The sequence below is a fragment of the Lepidochelys kempii genome, chromosome 15, assembly GCF_965140285.1.
Source record: "Lepidochelys kempii isolate rLepKem1 chromosome 15, rLepKem1.hap1, whole genome shotgun sequence".
Classification (NCBI taxonomy): domain Eukaryota; kingdom Metazoa; phylum Chordata; order Testudines; family Cheloniidae; genus Lepidochelys; species Lepidochelys kempii.
The window spans coordinates 16,715,937-16,728,942 of NC_136394.1; the positions used below are offsets into that span (position 1 = coordinate 16,715,937).

The 13,006-nt window shown below is 43.2% G+C and overlaps 1 protein-coding gene across 6 annotated transcripts in view; it reads left to right on the forward strand.

Moving 5' to 3' along the window:
- Positions 1–13,006, forward strand: part of COMT (catechol-O-methyltransferase) — a 38,054-nt gene extending 25,048 nt beyond the window's left edge. For 5 of the 6 annotated variants that reach the window (XM_073313209.2, XM_073313210.1, XM_073313211.2 and 2 more), the window contains exons 2-6: positions 1,277–1,559; positions 6,348–6,541; positions 8,822–8,953; positions 9,435–9,651; positions 11,711–11,846. In XM_073313209.2, the coding sequence (XP_073169310.1) occupies positions 1,277–1,559; positions 6,348–6,541; positions 8,822–8,953; positions 9,435–9,651; positions 11,711–11,751 (867 nt within the window). In that variant the 3' untranslated portion in view covers positions 11,752–11,846. Of the gene's footprint in view, positions 1–1,276; positions 1,560–6,347; positions 6,542–8,821; positions 8,954–9,434; positions 9,652–11,710 lie in introns of those variants that run through there. The other variant, XM_073313214.1, reaches the window with a different exon arrangement.

A 13,006-nucleotide genomic window follows, 5' to 3' on the forward strand; every position in this document is an offset into this window, starting at 1 on the left:
AAAGGGGGTTCCAAAGAGGATGGCTCTAGACTGTTCTCAATGGTAGCAGATGACAGAACGAGGAGTAATGGTCTCAAGTTGCAGTGGGGGAGGTTTAGATTGGATATTAGGAAAAACTTTTTCACTAAGAGGGTGGTGAAACACTGGAATGCGTTACCTAGGGAGGTGGTAGAATCTCCTTCCTTAGAGGTTTTTAAGGTCAGGCTTGACAAAGCCCTGGCTGGGATGATTTAACTGGGAATTGGTCCTGCTTCGAGCAGGGGGTTGGACTAGATGACCTTCTGGGGTCCCTTCCAACCCTGATATTCTATGATTCTATGATTCAGTATCATGAGGTGACTGCAGCTGGCTGCAAAACCCAGCCTGTCAGTTGAAGAACAATGCACCCTTTTGTACATTCTCCTGAAATTCACGGGCCTGGATTCCTCGGCTCTGGCACAGGGATTCAACTTTGTATTTTGTAACTGGAGTGGGGGAGGGGGGAAGAATCCATGCTTTCAAATACAAAGTGAAGTGAAGTTTGTGTTACAGGCAGCAGTTGTACTGCCAGCTTCCTTGGACCACGCCAAGCACCTGCCTCAATTGCGACCTTGAAGTGGGAGAGGGTAGTTCAGTCTCTGTGACATGCTCAGTCCTTCACTTCTCTGCAGACCGTGCCAGCAAGGCAGGGGCCTAACAGTGATGGTTTTTGTGGTGTGTTTCCTGGAGACTTGGAGACCAGTACTTCTTCGTTAATGCTCATTTCACATAGGACTTTGCATAACAACCGCTGATCTCTACAGATCACAGTGCTCAGATTGAAGGTGAAAAGCTCCAAATTTCTTCACCAATCTCAACACAACCACAGTCCTGCCTCACCCAGACAAGAGGGGGTGAAAATCACACCTAGTACAACTATTTAGGATTTTAAATCCTGTTTAATGGTTAAAGCAACTTTAAGGATTTTAAAGAGCACAGCCAGTCTGTGCAATGGTGTTTTGGGATGGAGTCAGAACTGAGTGGCTACGTGGGGGAGGGGAGTAGGGAATTAATAATGACACTTTAATTAATAATGACGCCTATGGAATTTGCCTCTAAAGGGAACTCTCAGATCACTGTCTCTCTCTGGATACAACATAGCCGTTTCCAACCACACTGTACAGTAGAATTATAGTAAGTTCTATATATTCCTATCCTGGGTGTTGCTTATGGGTTATTCTATTGTAACAGTTATGCGAAAGATGGTTCTCTCCTGTGCCACCTTAACTAAAAACCTGTTTTGTCTCTTTTATTCCAGATGCTGGAGAGCTGTCCAATCCTTTTGTCCATAGTTACCAGCCTGCTCTTCATTTTGCTGCTGCTTGCAGTGCTCATCAGAAACAACGGCTGGGCAGCCATTCTGTGGAATGAAATCATCCTGCAGAAAATAACCAATTTCATCATGGCTCAGAGCAAAGAAGAGAGGATTTTAAACTTCGTGCTGCAGAATGCAATCAAAGGAGACCCCCAAAGCGTAGTGGACACCATAGATAAGTACTGCTCCCAGAAGGAGTGGGCCATGAATGTGGGGGATGAAAAAGGTAATCACATCAGAGATAAGCTCTTCAAGGCTATGTTTGAGTTTGAGACTGGCATGGTACAGGATACGTTGTTCTGTTAGTCACTGAAAAAACACAGCAATTTTGCATGCCATAACAGTGGTTATGCAAACGATCATGCATGATGGTGTAAATCTCTCTGGAAGAATCCAGCAGGTGCACTGTAGGGTCATGGGGCCAGATGTGATTTTTTGATGTGCCATGCACATTGCTTCCTGAGGGAGGGAGGGTGGACGGACATCTGGGGAGTTAAACAAAAAACCTCTGACTTGGATTCCTGCCAGTTTCTTGCTACGTAGCCTTGGAAAAGTCACTGCCTTGCTTTCTAGACCTTGGTTACAATGGATCGTATCCTATTTCCAGCAAAAGGTGTCCATGAGCCTTAATTCACTGGTGTTTATGAAGCATTTTGAGATCCTTGATTGAAATGTGCGAACCATGAGTATTTAAAATAAGAGGAATTTTGCACATATAAACAATAGTTATAGGCAATGTATTTTCGAGGGAAGAGAGATCATACAGATGTAATATACACAAGAAGCTGTCCCATATACTAATAGGAAAATCTGACATTACTATCCCCTGGCAAGTCTTAGTTTCTCTTAAAGGCCAAATCAGCTAAGTGGATAAAATTTGTCCTCTTGGGTGCACATTCATTGTCTCACTACTTTGCATTCAAAAAAGTTCAGTTATTGTCTCATATAACTGTAGTAGCTCACTTCTAACATACACATCCTGTGACTTACAGATCTGAGAGCTTCTTTCAGAACATGACCCTTTTAGTTGGAGGCAGTGCAGAGAATTTGGAGGTTAAACATAGTAATCTAGGGTTAACCCTAGTAAACTTGTACTTTTACGCAGTAGTCAGAGACCCCGATGTTTTAGGCCTAGTTTATGAAAACAGTTCCTGTGATTCCATGAGTAGTACGTTTAGGGTGAAAGCCGTAGCTTCTAGTATCTGTGCACACATTATTAAAGCTCTAGCCCTGGTAATATTTTGTCATATTCTGAGGTTTTTGCTTGGACAAAACGCCCTTGGCTTTCAGTAGAAATTTGCTTGAGTGAAAACTGAGTGTGGATCTTAAGATTTAGCCCACGATGCATTGAATTATGTAGTGACACTATCTTGGATTTATTTGGCACCTTTCATCTTAAAGGTGCCAAAGCACCTGACAGGAGTGGCTTCAATGCTCAGTAAAGTGCAGTCTCCTCTGTGGTTTTGAATAACACACAGATACACCAAGTTACCAACTCCCCAAACTAGGGGATTTTGCGAGGGCATCTGGTGGGATAACACCTTGGGATCATTTAGTGACCCCAAATGGTCTAGACTGTGCCTTATAGCTCATTTGAAACAACAGTTTCAATGGTACACTGCTAGGACATTGGTTCAATACTTGCTGAGAAGGACCAGTGCCAACAACTGAATCACCAGCCCTGATCCCTGAAATGCCCTGGGTTTCTTTGGAGGCCTCTTATCCAAGTATTGACCAGAAATGACCATGCTGAGATCATATCCCAAGAAGGTACATAGCACTACACCAATTTATAACAAGCCATCCCTAATCTACAATAAATTGGAACAATATGCTGTGCTACAAATGACCAATTGCATTTATTAAAACAAATAATCCTATAAATAAGCATTGACGACAAACTTGCTTTAAGATAATATACAGAGTCTGTCGCACAAATAATATGGGGTCAAGAGTTTCACCATTAGGGGCAACAGTAAGTGCAAAAGCAGGGTATTTAGACCATACAGAGAGAAAGGAGAGCACCAGTCACTCTCACTGAAGTCCCTGAATTAATACAAATAACGTACAGTTGCAGCACTACACACTTATGTGCCAATAAAAGCCGGATGGCAGGAGGAGGCTGAGTTATATTGTTAATTAGGATCCCTGGGCTAGATCAATGAGAGAAGAGCCAAACCAAGAGGCCTTGCAGCAACATCAGTGAAAGTTTTGCACGAGAGCTGAGGGTGGAGTATAGCATTTAGTTACTTAAGTCAATCAGTTTAATATTTGCATTATTTTGCAGTTGAATGCATTTTTCACCAGTTATCAGCCCCTTTTCCCTTTCTCCCCAGTTCTCTCCTTCCCTCTTTCCTGTCTTTGTGCATCTCCTCCTGTGTTCTCTGTATTTCTTTTTTCCCCTCCCTCCTTTTAATCTACATACTCTTTCCTGTTTTCTGTCCTAGTCTCGCTCCCCATTTTCTCATTTCTATCTGCTCTGTCACCCTTCCTTCCTCTTTCTTTGGCACTTTTCAACCCACCTTTCTATTTTTAGTCTCTGCAAAGCTGCTAAAGTGCTTTCCATGTGGAAAAGCTGCAGAGGGAAACTAATTAGCTTTCTACTATGTTTTCCTCTGCAGGCTTTCCATATGTAAAGCAGCACTTCATGAAGAGAGAGAGAAACAGTCTGAAAGTTTCTTGAATTGGGAGTTGACTGCACAGTGAGCCTGAGGGGATTTCTGCAGACCTAGTTGGTTTCTCTTACATCAGCAAGGGACTCAGTTCAGAAGCACACTGACCATTCCTAGTCAGCTTATACATACAGTAGTCTGAAATGAGAAACTGACTAGAATCAGACAGTTCTGAACAGTTTGTCTTTGCAGCTCTGACCAATGCCTATAAGGTTTGTTTCACTCGCTGCAATTGGCAGTGGACTTAAACTGCAGTGTGATTTTTAAATTGAGGTGCACATGGCTGGGAGTTTGAAACCCACATAGAAAACCATTTTCACTCTTCAGTGGTTAGGTGGGTTTTAAGAACTGCAGGGGGTATTACTTCACATTGCCCAGCAATGACCCCTCCAGCCTTGTCCTTTCCTTAGCTGCAAAAATGGTGGTCATATTACAGGACCTTGGATGAGGCAAGTGAAAAGAATGGGAATCAGGGGGGCAGTCCTCATAACTAGGGCCCTTCCAAATTCACGGTCCATTTTGGTCAATTTCGTGGTCATGGCATTTTAAAAATTGTAAATTTCATTATTTCAGCTTTTTAAATCTGAAATTTCACACAGTGTTGTAATTGTAGGGTCCTGACCCAGAAAGAAATTGTGTGGGGGGTGGGTTGCAAGGTTATTATAGGGGGGGGTCGCGGTACTGCTACCTTTACTTCTGTCCTGCTGCTGGCGGCGGCGCTGCCTTCAGAGCTGGGCAGTTGGAGAGCGGCGGCTGCTGGCCGGGAGCCCAGCTCTGAAGGCAGAACCGCTGCCAGCAGCAGCGCAGAAGCAAGCATGGCCTGGTAGGGTGTTGCCACCCTGACGTCTGCGCTGAAGAGCTGGGCCCTCAGTCAGCAGCCGACACTTTCCGGCTGCCCAGCTCTGAAGGCAGCACCGTAGAAGTAAGGGTGGCAATACTACTACCCCCTAAAATAACCTTGCAACTCCCTTTTGGGTCAGGACCCCCAGTTTGAGAAACCCTCTTCTCCCCCGTAAAATCTATATAGCATAGGGTAAAAGTACACAAAAGACCAGATTTCACAGTTCGTGATGCATATTTCATGACCATGAATTTGGTAGGGCCCTACTCATAATAGGACAGAATCTCCCCCATCCCCACCCCTCCAAAAAAAGGGAAGATAAAAGTTTTCTGAGAACAGGGACTCCTAGGGGAAAAGCTGACAAACCTGGCAATACAGTGGGTGCCAAGGGGCACTGCTCCAGTAAGATAGGCAAAATCCCAACGTTATTTATTTTTAATTCCTAAGATTTGAAGGCTAAATAAGAGTGCTCAATTACAAATTGCAGCACCACACCAGTTCAGTTTGTACACAAGTGATGCATAAATAAATAGCACAGGACAAGGTGAATGCTAATAGTGGGTAACTAAGCAGCTCAGGTGGCTCATGCATCATGATGCCAAAGGCTAAATACCTTCAAATATTCATTCAGGTATCTAATGTATTTGCACTACTTAGGACCATAGAAGATTAAAGATGGAAGAGACTTCTGTCACTGAGTCCATTTCTTTGCAAGGATTGGATATCGTTTCCAATTTTATTTATTTATTGTAACAATTGGCTAATGGTTCCTGGCCTTTATAGCGCAAATAAATAGTGCCTTTGTCAGCTGGCTAGACTGTTCCTTTTATAATGAGTATTTCTTAATTTAAAAGTCTTACATTAAGGTGACTGCGTGTAATATTATTTACAAAATGTGAACTCTCTCAAAGTTTAAGAGCTCTACATTTCATGAATGGGGACAGATTTTGCAACGACTAAATTTCTTTGCAAAATGTTGCATTTTTCACTCAAAGTTGTGGTAAATTTTATTTAATACAGGCCCATCTTCACTCAAAAATGTGGGTTTTTATTTTAAAAAAGTTATTTTTCTTTTAAAACACCCCCACATACTTATTTTTTTGAAAATTTACTATTTGAAGCCTAGGTCAGATGATCAATTTTCCCAGTATTATACAAGACAACCTATTTCTTGAAGTCGCCCTAGTGCAAAAAAGAAATTGCAAAAGCATTCACAAGACTATTTTCAGTTTCACAGGGGCCCCGTTGATACAATAAGCAGCAATTTCGTTTGAGGTATTTGTAAGTGGTTTCTTTCCAAGATTCCTGACATTTCAAAATGAATCTCATTTTAAGTGCGAGCCAGTCTGCAAAGGAAGCCCTGTATATTTGATCATAAACCATCACATTTTGAATCTCCTTATAGCAGCTTATTAATGAACTTGTAAGATTCCATCCACAAACTTTATTATTTGATGCCGTTTGATTTAGTCCAGAGTTAACCCATTTCTCTCCCGTTCAGGTTTGATTCTAGATAAGATACTGGAGGAGACAAAGCCATCAGCCTTGCTGGAGCTGGGAACGTATTGTGGCTACTCTGCTGTGAGGATTGCTCGGCTGTTAAAGCCCAGCGCTTGCTTACTGACCATCGAGTTCAACCCTGACTTTGCTGCTATCGCCAAACAGATGATTGAGTTTGCTGGAGTGCAAGATAAGGTACATCTTGTTCTTCTGTGGCTGGTAAATGAAGGGACTGAGTAGATGTTATGTCAGAAGAAATATTGGTATTTCGCCCTCTTATACTTCAGCTAACACAGCAATTGCAATATCCCAAGCTATTTTAGCAGTGAACTGAGCACAGCCATTGGGCTCATCTGTGTGGTAGATGTGTCAAGTTAGGAAATGCCCATTAGGGACTGGGGCAGGGTCATCAATCCCTTTTCACACACACTGTGTTTAAGATAACTGAGTAGTTAGCAAAGATGTCGCAAAGCTAACAATGTTGGGAATCATTAGGGAAGGGATAGCTAAGAAGACAAACTATCTTACTGCCTTAATATAAATCCATGGTAGGCCCACATCTTCAATACTGCGTGAAGATGTGATCACCACATCTCAAAAAAGATCTATTGGAATTGGAAAAGGTTCAGAAAAGGGCAACAAAAATGATGAGGGGTATGGAACAGCTGCCATATGAGGAGAGCTAAATAAGACTGGGACTTTTCAGCATGGAAAAGAGACGACTAAGGGGGGATATGATAAAGATCCATAAAAAATCATGACTGGTGTGGAAAAAGTAAATAAGGAAGTGTTATTTACTCCTTCTCATAACACAAGAAGTAGGGGTCACCAGATTAAATTAATAGGCTCCAGGTTTAAAACAAACAAAAGGAAGTATTTCTTCACACAAAGTCTGTAGAATTCCTTGCCAGAGGATGTTGTGAAGGCCAAGACAAAACAGGGTTCAAAAAAGAACGAGATAAATTCATGGAGGATAGGTCCATCAATGGCTATTAGCCAGGATGGGCATGGATGGTGACCCTAGTCTCTGTTTGCCAGAAGCTGGGAATGGGTGACATGCGATGGATCACTTGATGATTGATTACCTCTTCTGTTCATTCCCCCGAAGCACCTGGCATTGTCCACTGGCGTAAGACAGGATACTGGGCTAGATGGACCATTGGTCTGATCCAGTATGGCCGTTCTTATGTTCTTAGAGTGGTGTGATTCAGATCCAAATTGGGGTTTGGAAAGAGATTGGGGCTCAAGTGAGAGCAGGGATTAGAGCTGAAATTCCGCAAATTGCATGAGCTATTCTCACAAGTTTCCAGCTTTCTGAGCCAGAACAAGAATACGTAGCAGCAGGTACAGGAACTGTGATTTAAATCCAATGCTCTCTAGTGTTGGAAAGTGTTCAGATTTCATTCTCTAGGTTTGGCTGTTTTTCTAGTAACCGGTTACCCATGTAGGCAGACGATGGTTTATCGCACTGGGAATGGCTAGGTTCTTTGACTTACAATCACCTATCAACCGACTTGTCAGAGGAACACAGAGAGGCTCAATAGTGCTCTGCTGACAAGTCATTAGATAGGTGACTGTAAGCCAAAGGCTGAGGCATAAATCAGCAGCCAGAATAAACAGACTACCTCACCTTTAGTTTTTGCTCAAGCCATATGATACCTACTTACCAAATACAGGTGCCGCAGTTCCTCTCCATTGAACAGAGCTTGTGCTGATAAACCGATAATCAGGGAGTGCCTGCCGCTCCCCTGCTTGCATCCTCTACGGAGGCCAGGACTACGCTACAGATTTTGCCAGCATGGCTGTGCCCATCAGGGGTGTGATGAGGTGCAATTATACCTGACCCAGCTGGCTGCAAAAGGCCCTACTGCAGCCCCAGTTACACTGACACAACTGCATGTTTACTGAGATTGCTTATGTCACTCAGGGGGCTGGAACAAGCTATGCTGATGCCAGTATAAACTGCATCCACTCTAGGAACGCTTTGCTGGTGTAGTAGACCAGTATAGCTATACCAGCAAAGCACTCCTAGTGTAGACATGGCCTGACTATGCGTAAGAAGAACGGGTTCATTGTTTTGCATGCTCTCCCCGCAAGCTCTGTTCCAAACGAAATAACCCCAGTCTTTTTAACCTCTCTTCTGTACATTCTATTTGCTTTAGATAAGAAGGTTTGATTGGGATGTGACTGCAGTGCCAAGCCAAGCTGCACGCTGTTTTCAGCAGGGGATTCCCTTGTCACTAGCAGAGGGTCACTTTACCCAGCAGAGACAAGGTCACAGGCTTCTTATAATTGCACAGAGAAAAAAATAATTGAGTCAATTTATCAAAAAAGCCCATGTGATCCAAAGCCCGCTGAAGTTCTCCACCAAGGCTATTAACATGGTCACGGAAGTCTGACTGCACCTTAAAGGGTGAGGGGCAATGTGCTTAAAACAAGGTGCCCGGATCAACATGAGATGTGTTTGCTTTTCAGGTGAAAATTCTAGAAGGCCCTTCGGAGACAATTATCCCACAGCTGAAGAAAAAGCATGAAGTGGACACACTGGATTTTGTCTTTCTCGATCATTGGAAAGATAGATACCTGCCAGACACCATCCTGCTGCTTGTGAGTTGGAATGATTTCAGCCCTAAAACCCCCATAGTGAATATCCAGATGTCTGTAAGATCTTCCCAGAACAGTTGGGAAGTGCGTGTTTTCTATAGCGGGGCACGCACCAGAGAAACTTTTAACAATCAACCAGCCACGTGGTGAAAAGGGATGGAGCTTAGGGGCTGGATTCACAACAGTGCTAAGTGCCCTCGTCTCCCCTATTATTGTCAGTGGGAACTGAGAGTGCTCAGCACTTCCCAGGGATTGCAGGATCTTCCTGTCTGGAAAGGCCTGAAGCTGAATACCCAATGAGAACCACCCACAAACACTGGAGAAGTACGATTTGGGTCTGAATGTCATGACTTAAGTCTTTCCCTATCAGATTAAGCCAGGACACCTGATCCAAATGCCCTGAATTTTGGAGAAGTTCAGATTTCAGACTCAGCCTTCACATCACTAATTTCCTGGTGGCAAACTCTTCTCCCTCTGTTGTCAGGGTTTGTGCTCCTTGATGAAATTCTCTCTCGATAACACGTTTGTACCTTCTTTCTGTGAACATCTGGGGCATCCTTACCATCTGATGGGATATAAAGCAGCCCTTAGCAGAGGGAAGACTATTCCTAGCACCATGCTAGGTTCTCATTCCAGGAAATGCCATTCAGACTCTCCCCACCCACAGCTAGACGTGGGGACAGATTCTGTCAGCAACAAAGGTAACAGATAATGACACTTCATTACAAAATTAGAAGGCTATTATAGCAATAGCAAATTATGGGTTGGCTTTAAACAGCCAGGTAATGACAAACGAGAGCAGTTGAGGACCCCAGGCTATTTCCAAACGTCAACAAATAATCCAGTGATGATCACAGCTTCTGTGTTTATAAAAAACAGCGCAAATGCACCTAGTATCACAGCTCAATAGCACTATTAGACCTGTGACTATCTCTAGACTGAAATGACTAATTGGATGGAAATGCCATTTTTCAGTTACATTCTCCAGAAATATCTACCCACTCGCTCTTGTATGAGCCTCTCTTGCATTAAGACCATGGGAGTCTCTCTGCTGACTGCTTCGCACTAGCCACATTCTCCCTCTCTCGCATAGCACCAGTTTCACCACCCCTGTTTGGAGAATACAAACACTGTGTTTTAGGCTCCCACTCTCTCCTCCCTACAAGCAGCTTTTTAAAAAGTCGAGAGTTTCTTTGGGACTTCTTGTTAAAACCCACCATTGAATTTACACACCAGTAGCTGGGAGACAGTAAAATTTTGTTCTGAAATTGCTTTGCCTCCTGAGAAAGTTATTTTTTAAACTTGCTCTGTAACAGTTACCAAGCTCCGAGCCGTTTGGAGGGCTAGAGCACCATTTCCAGCTCTGAACCTCAAACAAACAAACAAAAAACCAGCTAAAGCAAAGGATTGAGGATCATTTAGATCCAGCTTCTTAGTCAACAGTTTGATGCGATTACAAACCATAGTGTTGTTTTGCTTATTCTCATGAATCATTGCTGTGTAACATCACCTGGGGATCTGAGATGGACCAGCTGAAGGGAACACTTCGAACATTTCTCCAACTTGGCATTTTGAACATAGTTTTTGACAAGCATTTCAGATGACCTAGGTTGTGGTTTGAGTCCCACGCAGTTTCCCCTTCACACAGTTCTAGAAAAGGTCCTTGATACAAGGAGCACCTGGCAAACATCAGCGGAGTCACAAGGACACAGCTGTTAGTGCTGGAAATGCCCTTTTCACTCGAGTTTCTGATCTGATTATTAGAAAGTACAGGCCAGAGGATATCTACATACCTCCCAAACTGCCTCTTCTCTTTGGGTTGGCACAAACTCAAGAGGTGAGCATGGTGAGCTAACCACCGGTGGCCTCCACAATATTGATTTGTGGGGCAAAAGCCATGCACGGAGCCTTAAAGATGCAACCCTCCCCATAACTGCAGGGTGGGAACAAAGCTGATAAGCTGCAGGCTTTTATTTTGAAAATTACGTCAGATAAGTAGTGTCTCTTTGTCAAGGAAAATACAAGTCAGCAAATATTACGGTTGCAGCTTTACTGTTGTTAAACATTGGATGCCTGGGTATATGGCAAGTTACTTATGCCCCTTGAATTCTTGGTAACTTGCCAGCCTGGCCCTCTTTGGGCACTAACCGTGCTCCGTGCCCTGTCGCCAAATAAAGTGGCCAAAAGTTGGATGGGATTGAGGAAGATTGAGCACGGGAAATCTCAGTCCTGAACTCTGTGTTTTTCCAGTAGTGGGCTAGAGGCCCAGTTGAGACTTTGCTGCCCAGAATGCCATGCAGCCCCCTCTCTGGTGGCTTCACCAGCTTCTGCAAAATTTCAATATTAACCTGAAATAAAAAGGAATGGTCAAGTCTCTACCCGTGTGAAGAAATCCTTCCAAATGTGAATTACCCAGAGTTGTCATCTTAACCCTGCAGAGACAGCCAGAAACAATAATTTAGGCATGACCTGTCCCCATTTGTTTGAATCTGAATCCCAATGACATCAATTTCCTATCAGCATCATTAACTCTTTTGCTGCTGATGACGTTAGCAGAAAGATCCAGCTTTTCAGCTGTTGCTTGCAGAACCTGTAGAGTGTGTCACAGCTATTTTTCCCTGATCAAACCCATGTTAGTACAGGAATTCATTTTAGCAGGAAATGTCACTAATACGAAAGTGCATTGCACTAGCACTTAGTAAACGTTAACTCCTTCTAAAGTGAATAGATTCACCAAGTGCAAGTCTCTCTTCTTTCTAGGAACATGGCTTGCTGAGGAAGGGCTCTGTTATCCTGGCTGACAACGTCGTTTGCCCTGGGGCTCCAGACTTCATTAAGTACATCCGCAATAACAACAGTTTTGAATGTACCAACTATCCCTCACACGTGGAGTACATGAAAGTGAAGGATGCCATGGAAAAGGCCGTGTTTTTGGGATAAAGGGAGTCACTGGTATCCAACTTTTGTTTCAAGTGGTGTAAATGCAACTGCACAGGTTAACTTTGACCATGCTTCAAGTTTAGCTTTCTGTACTTTTGGGGCTGTAGTTAAAGCAAGTTATGATGAACAAGATGGGTTTAAGAGAAGAGGGAAACCAAGGTCTAGCGAGCATGTGCATAAGTAGGGTAGCCTGCCAAAGATTTAGATGCAGAGGCCTGGTTTTTTCTCTTTTCAGATGGCTATCTGCATCCAAGATGATATACATTCCCTTAAGGTGATCTGCTTCTTGCCAAACAGCAAAAATCAATCTTTTTACTTTGAGTTCAAACCCTACCAGCCAAGAGTGAAACAAATTCTCAGCAGTCGCTGTGATTTTCTGTGTCCTTAAGCCAAAACAGACTAATTGCTTCTAAGAGCGAGAAAGACACAGTTTGCAGGGAAGGAATATTTCAGCAGCTCTGATTTCGCTTAATAACTGGTAATGCACCACTGTGAAGAATCCTGTGGTTACGTCACACGCATTCTTCAGTAGCTACCAGTAAAAATTCATGGTGCACTGTGCTGGGGAAAACAAAACAAAACACAGTTTGACAGTGGACAAGGCAGACAAGATAATTAATGTGATTGTGGGGAAGGGGCCAGGAAGGCTACACAAAATAAATGGGTGAAAATATACATTTCCAGACAAGTAGCATTAAGCTTCTTTATAATGAACTACCAAACACACATAAACTGCCAGGACCTTGATAAAATGCTGTTTTCCAACCCTTTGCATTGACCATAACCAATGCAAGCTCTTTGGGGACGGGATACGCTTCTTACTGCAGGCCAAGAGCTGCATAAATGCAAGATGCTGGCTGATGATTTATAATAGGACACAACAGGCTGTGCCTTTCTGGGCGATTACTGTACACCCTGGGTTGTGTTCACATTACGGTAAATACTAAGGATTATTATTAAGGTACAAGACCAAACCCAAAGTGACTTTATTCACCCAAATGGTGCAGTAATCCACTGGCAGGGCACTTCACAGCGTGTCCCATTGCTGTTGCACAACTGTGTAAAATTCAAAATTTATAAGTAAAAATGAAGGGGAAAAAATGACTTATGCAGTTA